This window comes from Panthera onca, chromosome D2 (genome assembly GCF_046562875.1).
Source record: "Panthera onca isolate mPanOnc1 chromosome D2, mPanOnc1 haplotype 2, whole genome shotgun sequence".
In the NCBI taxonomy this organism is placed as follows: Eukaryota; Metazoa; Chordata; class Mammalia; order Carnivora; family Felidae; genus Panthera; species Panthera onca.
The window spans coordinates 58,687,375-58,704,239 of NC_138349.1; the positions used below are offsets into that span (position 1 = coordinate 58,687,375).

A 16,865-nucleotide genomic window follows, 5' to 3' on the forward strand; every position below is an offset into this window, starting at 1 on the left:
CAAAAAAAAAATTTAAAACATAAAAGAAATTAAAAAAAACCCTGGTAAATAAAATGGTGCCCGCAGGTAGAAGTTGGCAACCCCAGTATTTTAAGATAGTTCAGATAGGCGTGCCTGGGTGGCTCATTTGGTTAAGTGTCAGACTTCAGCTCAGGTCGTGATCTCACAGTTCGTGAGTTTGAACCCCCCATTGGGCTCTCTGTCAGCACAGAGCTTGCTTTGGATCCTCTGCCCCCCTCTCTCTGCCCCTCTCTCGCTTGCGTGTGCGTGCGCTCTCTCTCACTCTCTTAAAACTAAATAAACATTGAAAAAAAACGACTTTCAGAAGTGTGCTGAAGATGAAAAGTATGCCGCCCCTTGAATCATGCGCACAAGTACAGCATGGCAGCGGCCCCTTCTGTAGTTCCTGGCATGGTTCTCATAGGCCTTGAACTTCAGAAAAGTTTGTTTTGTTTTGATTTCTGTGTTTCGCTTTTTTTTTCTTTCTGTCAGGAAAACAATATCCTGGATATCAGGAATCAGGAAAAAACTTTATTCTGGGTTTTAAACTTGCTTAAATATGTGGCTTATGGGTTTTCCTTGGTTTTTTGAGTAACACAAGTAGTAAGATACTGTTCAGGAGTGCTTCAGGAATAGGGTCCCATAATATCCAAATGAGGTTTCAAGAAATAGTTATGGTTATTATTTTGGTTAATGCCAGGGTTAGTTATTCTACTTGAAATATTCTTGACACAGCAAACTCAATTTTTCTTTCTCACTTTGAATTCATTTATTCATCCTTCCATTCATCCCCGCATCTTCCCAATTTTAAATGTTTTAATAGGAAATACATGTAGAGGACACAACATTTAAAAAGATACTACAATAGGGTGAATGGGGGAAAGTAACTCTGTTTCTTACCTTTGTTTTATTTATTTAGTTAGTTTTTTAATTTATTTTGAGAATGAGAGAGAGCACAAGCAGGGTAAGGGCAGAGAGAGAGAGGGAGAGAGAGAATCCCAAGCAGGCTCCATGCTGTCAGCATGGAGTCAGACATGGGACTCAAACTCATGAGCTGCGAGATCATGATCTGAGCTGAAACCAAGAGTTGAATGCTTAACCGACTGAGGTAACCAGGTGCCCCTATTTTAACCATTAAAAATTTTTTTTTAATGTTTATTTTTGAGAGAGAGAGTGGGAGAGAGAGAGAGAGTGTGCACACAAGTGGGGGAGGAGCAGAAACAGAGAGGGAGACACAGAATCTGAAGCAGGTTCTAGGCTCTGAGCTGTCAGCACAGAGCCTGCTGATGTGGGGCTCCAACTCGGAAACAGTGATCATGACCTGAGCTGAAGTCGGATGCTCAACCAACTGAGCCACCTAGGCGCCCCTATTTTAACCATTTTAAAGTGTACATCATTAAGTACATTCACAATGTTGTTCATACATCATCACGACCTAGTTCCAGAACTTTTTCATCATCCCAAAAGGAAACCCTGTATCTGTTAGCAATCATTTCTTATGCCCCTTCTCCCAGTTCCTGGTAAGCATTAATCGGCTGTCTATCTACAAGGATTTGTCTATTCTGGATATTTCTTACAAGTGGAATCATACAATATATGGTTTTTTGTGGTTGGCCTTTTTTTACTTAGTATAATGTTTTCAAGGTTTATCCACGCTGTAGTACTGAATTCCTTTTTCATGGCCAAATAATATTCCATTGTATGGCTATAACACATTTTTGTCTATCCACTCACGAACTGATGGACATTTGGGTTGTTTATATCTTTTGTCTGTTGTGAATAGTGCTGCTTTGAACGTTAGTAAGTTTTCTGAACACCTCTTTTTAGTTCTTTTGAGTATATGCCTAGGAATGGAATCACTGAGTCATATGGTAATTCTATGTTTAACTTTCAGTGGAAATGTCTCATTTTTTAATCTCTCTGATGCAGGTCCCTTTGCTCTTTGCCATGGTTTGGATATCTCCTTATATCATTAGTCTTTTAAATTAGTGAGGATTAATTAATTAATACCTGGGTTAACTCATTAATATCTGGTTAATAGTCAAATCTAACAATCAGCACTGTAATAGTAGGTCGGGTTTTACCACACATTGAACTTTAAATATAGAATACTATATAATATTGATTTTATATTATGTGTTTACTTTTAACTAATGTAGTCAATGCACTGGGCTGTCAGAGGTAAAAAAGATCTGATGCTAGAAGAATCTGACCAGGTTCATACCAACCAGACTGAAAATGAGGAATGGAACAAGCAAAGAGAAATAAAGAAAGAGAAGCTGGGTTCAACCACAGAGAAAATGGAGCAAAAAGAATCCAACTCCTTGGAGAAGTCATTCTCCCCGCAAAATCTGGATTCTCCAAGTAAGTCAAATCATGTAGCTTTGCAGACCAAGAAAGGTCTGAAATTAAAGGGCTTGGTTTATACTGTATTTATTCTCAACCTTTTCCAAGTAAACAGTAGTGCCAGATTTAAGGGTTGCTTTATCACCTTAAAATATACTTACTTAGCATTGACACAGAAACTGGAAGACACATTCCTCAATACATCCCTTTCAAGGGAAAATGTGAGGCATTTCTGGGAGTGACTGATATAACACTGCCATTTATTGAGTGTTTACTATGAACAGGAATGTTCTTTACATACATTACATGTATTATCTTGTTTAATATTAAGTCTATAGACATTAATTTATTTAATCCTCTACAAGCCTGTGAGGTTGGTACCAACATTATTCTCATTTTACGGAAAGGAAACTGAAGTCCAGGGAGGTTGAGTAATTTTTTCAAAGCTATACAGCTTGTATATAGCAGGGAAGGGGTCTGAACTAAGACAGTTTGACTTCAGTGTCTGTTTCTAAGGCATTGCACTGTCCAGAGAAGAGACCTTATCTGTATGTAGTTCTGAATGATAGATAGATTCACTGAAGCAGGGTATTACAGAAGCTAAACTCGCAAGCTATACTACCGAGGCTCACATCTTAGCTCTACTACTTATTATCTGTATTTCTTGGTAAAAGTTACTTAACTTCTCTAGATTTCAGTTTCCAAATCTATAAACTCAAGATCATAGTGATACCTTCTCACAGAGCTATCATGAAGATTAAATAAGGAGATCCATGTTAAATGCTTAGCACACTGATTCACCTAGCAAGCAGGTCTTGGGTTAATGTCAACTATTATTATCTTTTCTTTGTCTGTCTAGCCACCGTGTTTATCTTGTATAGGTGCGTTATAAACATGCACTGTCACTGTCCTCCGAATTCTTGATTCTCAAGGTTGTGATACAGTATCTCATTAGAATTTAAACTAGAGGCTCCTGAAGGTCCTTGAATCTTGAATCCTTACTTATAAAAGAAGATAATTAGATAGCTTGTGGTAAATTAGAGTCTTTGTAGAAATAGTCACTTGAAAACTCTCTTTGGGGAGACTTCTGTATGCTCATTACCTGCTAGAATAAAGATCCTTAGGGTGTGATTCAGGTGTCTCTGCTGGTTGCTCAAGATATCCTTTTGTGGACTCTGCAAATTGATTGCATCAGCCTCATAACTGGGAATGGTTATAATGTAACAAATTCATCAAAGCAGAAGCCCGAATTTCAGAAAAAACAGTGTTTTAAGCAAATACACACCTACAAACACCTACCCACAGTCACACACAGGCAAAACATGCAAATGTTTCACTATTCGGCCCTGGAATGTTCAGATCTGTGCTTCTTGAACCCCTGGGGCTGCCCTGTGACTTCCTGTTTCAGATTCAGACCTAGTCTGAGTTCACCATCACTGGGGTGGGGGGGGGGAGGGGCACTTTATCACCTCAGACACTCAGGCAGGAGGCTGAAGCCCCACTTGAATCCCTCTCATAAGATGCAGTGAAATTTTCTCTTCCTCTGAAAACTAGTTATTTAGATATTTAAAAATCCCAAAGTAATACCAGCTTGTCATTAGAAAATTCAAAGAATCATATATAAACAATGACTTAGTGTCTCCCCCAGGCTCCCATCCTTCTGTATTTTTGTTTCCTGAAGTAACCAATGCAGATGCCCAGGTGTGTCTCCTTCCACATTATTCTCAAGCGTATATAAATATGCCTTCACATAGGAGGGTTTTAAAAACAAAGAATGAGGGGCACCTGGGTGATTCAGTAGGTTAAGTGTGGGACTCTTGACTTTGGCTCAGGTCATGATCTCGTGGTTTGTGAGTTCGAACCCCACATCGGGCTCTGGGCTGACAGTGCGGAGCCTGCTTGGGATTCTGTCTCCCTCTCTCTCTGCCCCTCCCCCACTTGCTCTCTCTCAAAATAAATAAAAATAAACTTAAAAAAAAAGGCATTACACTGTGCCCATTTCTCTATGTTACACGGAGCCTAAGAGTACAAGCTCTGGAACCGGATCCCAGCTTTTCCACTGATGAGTTTTGTGAACTTGGGCAAGCAAATTAACCTTTCTTTATCTGTGTTTTCTTATCGATATGGTCAAAACATTAGTGTTTACTCATAAGGTTTTTTTGAGTATTAAAAAATCTATGTAAAATATTTAGACCAGGTACATGGTAGGTGCTGTTTTTGGTGTTAGCTTTTATTATTATGGGACGTCTCCTTAGACCTTACATTTAGAATTAACTCATTCTTTTGAACAGCAGATAAATATTTCACAGTATAGATATATCATAATTTATTCAAGATAAATTGTGATGTGCTCATTTTGGTGTCAGCCTTTATTATTACGGGACTTCTTCTTAAGCCTTGCATTTAGAATTAACGCATTCTTTTGAACAGGAGATAAATATTCCACAGTATAGATATATCATAATTTATTCAGGATGACTTGTGATGTCAGGTGTGGTGTGGTTTGTTTTGGCTATTTTATTATTATTATTTTTAATTTCCATTATACTTAACATACAATATTAGTTTCAAGTGCACAATACAGTGTGATGTCAGTTTTGATGCCCTCACATGATGAAGTGTATCCTTTTACTGTGGCTTGAGGAATGAAGGTGGGGGCCATGAGAGGAGGATCATTTTTCTGAGAAGCTGTTGTTGGAGAATAAGAATTATGAAATTTTACTAAAGGCTGCATTTGCCAGTATTTTCTTGATGCTGTTTAAGAGGTTATTGGCTGGTCTGAGTAGCACCCTAAAGCTGGAGTTTGATATATCAAAGTGCAGTTGTATGATTATTTGTAACTTTGTTTTACTGTAGTGTAAATTTTTATTAACATCAGCATTTAAGAAATGATATTCATGTCATCTTTAGTGAGTCCTGAGTGGTTTCTCACATACCTCTTAAGCATATTTGTTAATTTCCTCAAGCAGTGGTTGATATTTACTTTGGAGTTTGCTTTTTGATGCCTCTTCTGTGATCAGCAGCCCTCAAATAGTCCCCATGTTATTCTGACTCTTCACTGCAACCAGTAAAATATGGAGTACAGCCTCTGAAAACTGGTGCGTGACACAACCTCACTTTTCTTTTCTTTCCATGTAAATATACAATAAATATGGCTTCTGATAAATGCAAATCTAGAATCAAATAGTTTGTGTAGCATTCTGGAGTTAGAAAAAAGGATCATACGTAGCCAATGCTGTTGGTGTGCTGTCATATTTTCTGGGCATCTAATTTCTCATTGCCAATTCTATGGTTTCTATCAGAGGGCTTTCTCTGGCACTTGAGCTGGCTTGGCAGTAAGTGCCAGGGAATAAACACTCTCTGGAGGTAGCCATCAGATACTGATGAATGTGAGTGGGAAACTCCTTTACTTCTCTAACTGGATAACTCTTAGGGGTTTTTATACTGTCTTCCAGGGGTCCCCATCATAATCAAGCTCCAGTTGCCCAGGGTGGCAACTTGCCTGATAATGTACCTTTTATAAACTTGGTTACTTTCTCTACTTTCCTACCAGGGTCTCTTTGAATCACCTTTCAAATTATCCACTTGCATTCAAATTCTTGTCTGGGGTGTCTATTTCTATTGGAAACCAAACTAGAAAACACTTTTTTCAAACTATAAAATAACAAGTATTTACAGTAGAAATGTGAGAAATATGGTCAAACAAAAGGTAGAAAATACACTTCTAATATTAGCACCTAGGGACATATCTATTATTGGTCTTTTGGTATATATGTATATATATTAGTATACCTAAAACTAAGGATCATACTATATATATTTTATGTGTGTATTTCAATTATAGGTTGTCAGAAATTTTCTTTTGCTTTTTTCCTAAGAGGAATTATATTTTTTAATGTTTATTTATTTATTTTATTGTTTCTTTATTTGACAGAGAAAGAGTGTGAGCAGAGGGAGGGCAGAGAAAGAGAGAGAGAGAGAGAAATCCCAAGCAGGCTTCTCGCTGTCAGCTCAGAGTCCAATGCAGGGCTTGAACCCATGAGCCCCGAGATCACGACCTGAGCAGAAATGGAGTGGGACGTTTAAGTGACTGAGCCACCCAGGCACCCCCCTATAGGAGAATTCTTAAATTTGTTTTGTCTGAGAATTCTAAAGAAAGTGCAAACAGATTGTTTTCTTGGGACAACCACTGTCAACTGTCCTGTGTATATTTTTCTGACAAGATATTTAGATAGTATTTTAAAATATCAATGGAAACATTTTGTATATTATTTTGGAACCTGTTTTTTCATGGGCAATATTATAAACATAAAAAAAGACGTAAGGAATATGTGTCCATTGCAGAACAATAAGAAAATACAGATTTTTAAAAAAGTGTCAAAGATGAAAATCACATGTATTCTAACTATCCAGGGATAACTATTAACACTGAGGAATAATTCCTTATAGACTTTCAAAAATTTTTACATAAATATCCATGTAATAATGAATTTAGAATGAGATCATACTATATACATTATTTTTTAAATACCTGTCAGTTAGCAATATGTTATGAACATTTTTCTATGACCATAAATATTAAAAAAATTGTTAATGCCAATATAAAAGGCTTTTATTTTTTAATTTTTTTTTAAATTTTTTTTTAACGTTTATTTATTTTTGAGACAGAGAGAGACAGAGCATGAACGGGGGAGGGGCAGAGAGAGAGGGAGACACAGAATCGGAAACAGGCTCCAGGCTCTGAGCCGTCAGCCCAGAGCCTGATGCGGGGCTCGAACTCACAGACCGCGAGATCGTGACCTGAGCCGAAGTCGGATGCTTAACTGACTGAGCCACCCAGGTGCCCCTATAAAAGGCTTTTAAACAACTTTCTATTGCTGAAGATTTAGATTGTTTCTTGATTAAAAAAATTTATAAATGGTGTCACGACAAATATCCTTATAGTTAAACCCTTGAACACATCTGTGATTATTTCCTTAGGATAAACTTCTAGAAGTAGAATTATTAGATATACACATTTTAATTAGTTTGAGAAATTTTGCCAAACTGGCTGCCAAAAGATTTTTACCAATTTACACTCCCGTCAATAGAAAAGGAAAAAGGCCTTTTTTCTAGTGTTCAACAAAGTTGCTTATTAGAATTAAAACTAATCTTACTTTCATGGAGTAAATTATTTGTATTTCCAGAGATCCTTTACCATTGACCTTTTACTTTTGGCAGCTGTTTGGAAGTTGTTTCCAATTTCCATGCTAGTGAATTGCCAAAATTCCCACCCCTGAAGGTTTCTATAAATATCCTTTTATTAATAAGCATTTAAGCACATGAGTTTCTTCCATCCATATAAACTAATTCTTGTTGATAAGAATTCAAAAGTCGACTCTACAGATCAAAAAGAAAATGATCCAAAATAATCCAAAAGAAAAAGGGAAGGAAACTATATAAACAGTTCAGTAGAGAAAATATAGCGGTTCTTAAACATATGAAAAGAGGTTTAATCTCAACATAATTCGTGAAACGGTAACTTCTCTTAATGTACACTTTTATGAATCAGTGAGACATAAGATCAACCATCTAGTAAAAAAAGAAGGGGTGTGTGTGCCCCTGGGTGGCTCAGTCGTTAAGCATCTGACTTCAGCTCAGGTCATGATCTAGCAGTTTGTGAGCTTGAGTCCCACATCGGGTCAGCTGGTGCCCTGCTTCCGGTGAGCACAAGCCCCGCTTTGGGTTAGCCCCTCTTCTTTCTCTCTGTCCCTCGTGGGATTTTCTCTCTCTCTCTGCCTCTTGCTCACTTGCACCCTCTCTCTCTCAAAAAAATAAATAAATAAATAAATAAATAAATAAATAAATAAAAATAAAAATAAAAAAAAAGAAAGAAAGGAAATGAATATTTCATAGAACAGAAAATACAAATAGCCTTGGAACATATGAAAAGATGCCTAAACTCATTCATAGTAAGAGAAAGGCAAATTAAAACTGCACTTTTTGTATGCAAGAGCCTAGCAAAAGTTACTGAGTTTGTTCACATGGTGTTAATGAAGGTGTAGGAAAATCAGCTGCTGCTGGGTGAAACTTTATGGAGAACCGTTTGGCAATGTCTATTAAAACTACAGATGCATGATGACTTTGACCCAGTAATCCCAGTTCTACAAATTTTATCCTACAGGTCACCCATGTGCAAAATGACATGTGTACTATGTTATTCACTGCAGAATTGCAAATAAATGCCCCTCAGTAGGGTTGCGTTTTTGTATGTCACAGAATAAAATACCCCTCCACTGTTAGAATGAGAAAGCTCTCCGTATACTGATAAAAAACAATCATCAAGATATGTTAGAAACAAAAAGTCAAAATGCAGAATAGTAGACTGTATGTTAGCATTTAGGTTAAAGAAGGAGTAGGGCGGTGATGTTGGAGATTGTATGCATGTATTTGCTTGAATATACCTCGACTATCTCTGGAAAGATATGGAGGCAATTGGTAACAACTTTGTTGGGAACATCAGAGTGGAGGGTGGAAGACTTTTGAGGGTTATGTAATCTTTGTGCTTTTTGAACTTTAGCCATGTGAATATACCACCAATTCAAAAATAAATACAATTGTATTAAACAATTTTTAAAATGTTTTATTTATTTTTGAGGGAGAGAGAGAGAGAGAGAACAAGCATGTGTGGGGAGGGGCAGATTGAGAGGAAGACAGAATCTGAAGCAGGCTCCAGGCTCTGAGCTGTCAGCACAGAGTTCGATGCAGGGCTGAAACCCATGAACTGTGAGATCATGACCTGAGCTGAAGGTGGACGCTTAACGGACTGAGCCACCCAGGTGCCCCATAAAAAATAAATAAAATGTTAAAATAAATAAAAATAAAAATAGGGGAAAAAGAAATCTGGGATCTATTCTTCATTTTACCATTACTTTTTGTGACCCACAGACAATTTCCTTTTTTTCTTTTGGTGGGGTCTCCCCATATATGATATATAAATAAATGAATATTTAGTATCAGATATTCACAAAGACTTTTATAGAAAAATAAGTAGCATAAAGGGACAGGGAGGGATGGAGGTAGGGGCTGGGTACTGTTTTGGATCAAGTTGTCAGAGAAGGTAGTTCCTCAGAAATCCCGAATCTCAGGCTCCACCCCAGACACCTGGAATCAGAATCTCCAATATAACAAGATCCCCAGATAATTACCATGTATATGGAAGATTGAAAGATACCTTGCTCTAGCTAATTCCTACTCATGGTTATTTTGTTTAAAAAAAAATTTTTTTTTTTACATTTATGTATTTTTGAGAAACAGAGTGAGACAAAGTGTGAGCGGGGTGGTGGGGTGAGCGCAGAGAGAGAAGGAGACACAGAATCCGAAGCAGGCTCCAGGCTCTGAGCTGTCAGCATAGAGCCTGATGTGGGGCTCGAACCCACGAACTGTGAGATCATGACCTGAGCCAAAGTCGGACGCTCAACCGACTGAGCCACCCAGGCGCCCCAAATCATGGTTACTTTGAATGTGAATTCCAGAAGTCTTCTCTCACTCTAACTTTGTTCTACTCAGTCCACACTGAATGCCTTTCTCAGGTCTCCCATTCTCTTGTGTTTCCCTCCATATATATATGTTTATTTATTTATTTTGAGAGAAGAAGGGAGGGGCAGAGAGAAGAGGGAGAGAGAGAATCCCAACCAGAGATCCCAACCGTGAGATAATGATCTGAGCTGAAATCAAGAGTCAGCTGCTTAACTGATTGAGCCACCCAGGCACCCCTCCCTCCATATATTTTGCCACATTAATAATTTTCTGGATTTTTTTATTACCACCGCCAGGAGATGTGTACTGGAGTCTCACAGTACCCAGCATAGAGCCTGGCAATATGTAACAGGTGCTAGATAAATATTTCTATAGCAAATGAAGAAATGAGTGGATGAACCAAGCCAAATAAAAGTGTGTGGGGAGGGAAAAAAGAATTCAAAAGTCTGCTTAAGATAATCCATTTCAGGGGCGCCTGGATGATTCAGTCAATTAAGCAGCCAATTCTTGATTTCATCTCGGGTCATGATCTCATGATTCATGGGTTTGAGCCCCGAATTGGGCTCAGCACTGTGAACACAGAGCTCAGATTCGGTCTCCTTCTCTCTGCCCCTCTCCCACTTGTACTGTCTCTCTGTCTCAACTCTCAAATAAATAAATAAATGTAAAAAAAAAATAAAGGAAAGATAATCTGTTTCTGTAAGATACTAATAATTCATATTAAACACTTACCCTTGCATTTTATTTATTGCAGTGAAATCTTATCAGCAAGCTGTTTTACTATGACCCTGTGGGTTTTCTATTCCTACATCTCTGGTTTTAAAATCTTCTTTTCTGTGCTTTAAAGTCTTTTCAGATGTGAACTCTTGGCACCTTCGTTTCCGCTGGTCTGGGGACGCTCCCTCAGAACTCCTGAGGAAATTCAGAAATTATGAAATATGAAAAGTGCTCAGTAGGAGAGAGAGAGAGCAAGACCATCTCCCGTGCTGCCAACAAGTCTTTGAATCTTAAAAACGTTATGTTTCTCTGTCACGTTTGTGAATTGCTCAGTCCCGATTGATTCCTCCATCCTTGAACCCATTCTAACAAAATGTGTGTTTTAAATGAGAACATTTTCAGACTAGTCTCTTTCAATATTTGAATAGATTAAGGCTCTTAGATCCAAAGTAGCTTGTTGTGAATCTTCCTGTTAATGTTGTAGAAAATCTATTTTAAAAAGATATCTCTGTATTTAAATAATTCATTAATATACCACGATCCCTATTAGTGCTGTATGTACAAGAAATGCTTTCTGACTCTTGGGGCACCTGGGTGGATCTGTTGGTTAAGCAAACAACTCTTGACTTTGTCTCAGGTCATGATCTCAGGGTCGTGGAGTCTGCTTAAGATTCTCTTTCCCTCCGTCTCTGCCCCTCCCCTGCTCACTCTCTCTCTCAAAATAAAATATAAATAAAATTTATTTTTAAAAAAGGAAATGTTTTCTGACTCTTGACTTTAAATGAAATGTCTAAACTCCACAGAGCGAAATAAATAATTTTCCCAAAATTCATGATGAATTTATAATTCAGCAGTATTTTGAAAATAATTTGATTAGATATTTCTATTTTAATTTTAATAATTGTAAATTTAAAAGGTTATTATTTATTTGAGGAAATATGCTTTACAAGATTTCTTTTGTTATACAGCAAGTGATACATTTATAAATTATGTTCTAACAATGTGAATGGGCCTGTTAGGTGGACATATCCTTTTTAGGTTGGGATTGTTGATGGTCATGTGTAGTCTATGGTTAGTTTTTAGTTTGCAAACAAGTGAATGAAAAATTAAGAAGAAAAACAATTTTAGAGTAAACTAGAGCTGTCACTGGTCTGTAGCAAAGTGACAGAAAAAAAAAGAATATAGGAAGTTTTTAAAAAAATTTTTTTAAAGTTTATTTATTTCGAGAGAAACAGAGACAGCATGAGTGGGGTAGGGGCAGAGAGAGGAAGACAGAATCCCACCGCACTGACAGTGCAGAGTCCAACTTGAGGCTTGAACTCACAAAATCATGAGATCATGACCTGAGCCGAAACCTAGAGTTGGATGTTTAACTGACTGAGCCACCCATGTGCCCCAGGAAGTTTTTTTTTTAAATTAAAGCCACATAATTCAGAAATTATGTCCTTTGTGGTTTAAAATGTGCTTCCTTTTATGAAATAGTATCATAGTAGACTGTGTTAGTTTACAAGGGCTGCCATAACAACATACCACAGACTGAGTGCCTTAAACAACATATCTCATAGTTCTGGAGGCTAGATGTCCAACATCAAGGTGTCTGCAGGTTTGATTTTTTTCTGAGGCCTCTCTTCTTGGCTGATGCCTTCTCCAGGTGTCCTCACATGACCTTCCTCTGCGAACACACATCCCTGGTATCTCTGCTTCCTCTTTTGAGGATGCCAGTCACATTGGATTAGGGCTCCACCCTAACACTTCCTTTTAACACATTTCAACTCTTTAAAGACCTTATCTCCAAATAAGGTTATATTCTAAGGTAGTGGGGATTAGGACCTCAACATACAGGTTTTGGGGGGAATACAATTTAGTCCATAACAGATGAAAACTTTTTTTAAAAAACAAATATAGGGGTGCCTGGGTGGCCCAGTTAGTTGAGTGTCCAACTCTTGATTTTGGCTCAGATCATGATCTCACAGTAGTGAGATGGAGCCCCAAGTTGGGCTCTGTGCCGGGCATGGATCCTGCTTGATTCTCTCTCTCCCTCTCCCTCTGCCCTTCTCCTGCTTGTGCATGCTCTCTCTGTCAAAACAAAACAAAACAAACAAAACAAAACAAAACAAAAGTATTAAAAAAATTTTTTTTATTACATTTATTTATTTTTGAGAGACAGAGACAGAGCACAAGCAGGGGAGGGGCAGAAGGAGAAGGAGACACAGAATCCAAAGCAGGCTCCAGGCTCTGAGCTGTCGGCACAGAGCCCAATGCAGGGCTCGAACTCACAAACAGTGAGATCATGACCTGAGCCGAAGTCAGAGGCCTAACTGACTGAGCCACCCAGGTGCCCCAAAACAAAAGTAGTTTTAAAAAATGTTTATTTATTATGAGAGAGAGAGAGAAAATAGGGAGAGAGATTGCACGTGAGGGAGGGGCAGAGAGAGAGGGAGAGAGCATCCCAAGCAGGCTCTGCGGAGCCCAAACTCGGGATTTGATCCCACGAACTGTTGGTACAGAAGATAGGATTCAGTAGCCACAGAGGGAAAGATTAGGGCCTGAGGTTCCTGAGTAGGGAAAAACACCTATTTTGGAACAATGCTGGGAGTGTCTGACCACAGCAAACCCCCTCAGGTGTAAGGTTCCTCTTAATGTAACAGACCCCACCTACTCCCCCTCAGGTTTCCCCTCAGGAATTTGACAAAAGACCTAAGTATGGCCATAGACCACCCCTCATACAATGGAAGGGAGCCAGTTGGGAATGGGCAACCCAGCACCTAGAGGTATCAAGCCAATAAGGGTAGAAGGAACAAGGGAGAAGGGATGGGGAGGGCTGACCAGAACCTTATAAAACAAGGACCTTGCCTGTAGTCCGTGGGCATTTACTTTTGAATGTCCCCTTTCTGTAAAGAGAGCTTTCCTACTATTCTTCCTTTCTAATCTTATATTCTAATAAACCTTTGCCTACTGCTCATTTTGTGTCCGCCTCTTCATTCTTTGAAGCTGTGAGATAATGAATCCTGGGTGTTGTGGCAAAAGATCCTGCAAGACAGTGAGATCATGACCTGAGTGGAAATCAAGAGTTGGACTCCCAACTGACTGAGGAGCCCCAACAAAGTATATTTTTAAGGCTTATTTTTAATTTTATTGGAAAATAAAGTGTTTATTCAAAGAACATTAAAAGATTAAGGACCTTTTAATTGTGTGGGTGTTGGCAGGAGGAGGAATGAATCTCAAGCTTAGCCAGACTGGGCATGAGACTCTTCACAGAGCTGGGGGTTTCAGGGGAGGCCGGGTTGGGGGACAACTGGGTCTGGCAGGAGTCAAGAAATGGTCAGAGAGCACCAGGCCACAGTGCAGAGCTTGGGCCAGGGGTGCTGGTTGGCTTAGCAGCCTTAGCAGCTTAGCAGCTCACCACTTACATCCCATTGACAAAAAATAGAGCATATAAAGTTAATAAAATGAGCTTTTGGACTACAATTGCCTGTCATAATGCCTGTGTGGCCCACATGGGCACTCAAATAAATAACTACATTGAATACGAGAAGTTTTGAACCTAAACATCAGGGTTTAATTTTTTTTCTTTTTTCTACCAGAAAAAAGGCCCATTTACAGCACTGATAACTTTTAGTGACTTGTCAAGAGGAAAACTACTCCCATTCGTATGGTCCACTTCATTTTTCGTAGAGATGCACTTCCCCGTTGTTGACAAGATTGAGACCAGCTCTTATTTTCTCTCCTATGATGGCCTGAAACCTCCAAATAAGAAATGAGAAATAGCTCCATTTGAATGTGGGTTTATGATGGGTCAGGCCTGACATAAGCACTTTATATACTGGATCCCATATAACTTAGTAGGAGACATTTTATTCTTTTTCTTTTATGATTTGTTTGTTTGTTTTGCTTTGAGAGAGATGGAGCAAGTGAGCAAGAGGCAGAGAGAGAAGGAGAGAGAATTGCATCGCAGAGAGGGAAGCAGGGCTCACCCAAAGCAGTACTCAGACTCAAACTATGAGATCATGACCTGAGCCAAAGTCAGATGTTAACCGACTGAGCCACCCAGGCACCCGGAAGACCGTCTATTCTTCTATTCTTTTTATCTATCTATCTATCTATCTATCTATCTATCTATCTATTTATATTACTTTTTTAATGTTTATTTTTGAGACAGAGAGAGACAGAGTGCTAGCAGGGGAGGGGCAGAGAGAGAGAGGGAGAATCCGAAGAAGGCTCCAGGCTCTGAGCTGTCAGCACAGAGTCCAATGCAGGGCTCAAACTCACAAACAGTGAGATCATGACCTGAGCTGAAGTCGGATGCTTAACCGACTGAGCCACCCAGGCACCCCTATTCTTTTTTTATTAAAAAATTTTTTAATGTTTATTTAATTTTAAGAGAGAGAGAGAGAGAGAGAGAGAGAGAGAGAGAGAGAGAGAATGTGAGTGGGGAAGGGGCAGAGAGAGAGGAAGACACAGAATCTGAAGCAGGCACCAGGCTCTGAGCTGTCAGCATACAGCCCAATGCGGGGCTCGAAGCCACAAGCCATGAGATCATGACCTGAGCCAAAGTTGGATGCTTAACTGACTGAGCCACCCAGGTGCCTCCAGAGGACTGTCTATTCTTAAACACTTAAATACTTTCCTGAAGTCAAGGTTTAAAAAGGGAGGGGACTGTGTTTTGATAATATAGTTTTTCTCTTTGAATGAAAAGTAAAATGAAATTCTTCAATAATTTGTTTGAATTGTCCAGTGTGTTTGGAATAACCACAGTTGCACGTATGTATAATACCACATTTTCAGAGTCATTTATTTTTGGATTACGGCTTAACTTTATGACATAGCAAATTGATTATGAAAAGATAATTTTACATAAAAGTTAGTAAACTCTTAGGTCAGCTCTAAATGGTGAAGATAGTTTGTTTCTCTCACATTTGATATTGAACGAATGAATGAGACACATATTTCTTCAGAACATTATTATGTGATATTGTACTAGCATTTGTGTAGGATATAAAAATGCTTAAGTCATATTTATGCTCTCAAGTAGCTAATAATCTTGTGAAATAGTTTAACAGGAGTATGTCAAATTAGTTTAAAGTATGTAATGTATTTAGAATATGCCTGGCACATAGTAAGCACTAGGTGTGTTAGTTACTATTTCTACTATATTGTTATGTGTTAAATCTCTCTCTCTCTCTCTCTCTCTCTCTCTCTCTCTTAGAAAGTTCTGCACCCAATGTGAGGCTTGACTCCACAACCCTGAGGTCAAGAGTTGCATGCTCTACTGACTGAGCCAGCCAGGCGCCTTGTTATCATGGGTTAAAACTTGATAATCAATAACAGAATTGTGGTCTCCTTCCCCCCCCACCCCCCACTCCTCAATCCCTTTCCCCCCATTATTCATCTCAGAGGCATCATTTATTGCATATCTTTCCTTGGCTATCTTGTGAGTTTACACATGAATGTATTTCTCTTCTTTACATAAATGGTAGCTTACTATTTACAGTGATGCATAACTTCCATTTATTCAGTTGATATATCTTGGAGATTTTTCCATTTTAGTATGTTAGGGCTTATTCTTTTTATGTGCTTTCTTTTTTTAAGATTTTATTTTTTTAGGTAATCTTTATACCCAACATGGGGCTTGAACTTACAATCCTGAAATCAAGCGTTGTATGCTCCACCGAGCCAGCCAGGTGCCCTGCTTTTTGTGTGCTTTATAATATTCCATGGTGTGGATGAACCACACAATTTATTTAACTTGTCCCCTACTTGATTGATGCTTTTCAAAGTTATTTACATTTTTTTTTCAATCACAAATAACACTGTAATGAATAGCTTTGTGCACAGTATTTCTTGCATGTGAAGTACACCCATAGGATGAAAAGCTAGCACTGGAATGGATCAAGGAGTATGTATGTAATTTTGAATTGCATTACAATGTTCTTAAACAAAGAAATGAAGCAATTTAGCAAGTTTCAAAGATTTTAGGGCCAATGGATTGGAAAACCCAGAAAACAGTTTGTTCATTGGTATTGTTGCCTACAGTTTTGTTTTGTTCTGTTTTTATTTTTTATTTTATTTATTTATTAAAATTTTTTTTGATGTTTATTTTTGAGAGAGAGAGTGTGCGTGGGCAAGAGTGGGGGAGGGGCAGAAAGAGAGAGAGAGAGAGAGAGAGAGAGAGAGAGAGAGACAGCATCTGAAACAGGCTCCAGGCTCCGAGCTCTCAGCACAGAGCCCGACACGGGGCTCAAACTTAGGAATGGTGAGATCATGACCTGAGCCGAAGTTGGATG

General features: G+C 38.5%; 1 protein-coding gene across 4 annotated transcripts in view; it reads left to right on the forward strand.

Annotated features, from left to right (window-relative positions):
* The window catches only part of DNAJC12 (DnaJ heat shock protein family (Hsp40) member C12), a 49,300-nt gene extending 33,427 nt beyond the window's left edge, over positions 1-15,873 (forward strand). Inside the window, exons 4-5 of one of the 4 annotated variants that reach the window (XM_060642636.3) lie at positions 2,160-2,364; positions 15,788-15,873. In XM_060642636.3, the coding sequence (XP_060498619.1) occupies positions 2,160-2,364; positions 15,788-15,858 (276 nt within the window). In that variant the 3' untranslated portion in view covers positions 15,859-15,873. Of the gene's footprint in view, positions 1-2,159; positions 2,365-5,315; positions 5,442-10,711; positions 11,340-13,572; positions 13,745-15,787 lie in introns of those variants that run through there. The other 3 variants (XM_060642637.3, XM_060642638.3, XM_060642635.3) reach the window with 3 other exon arrangements.
* Positions 15,874-16,865: the final 992 nt, after the last annotated feature.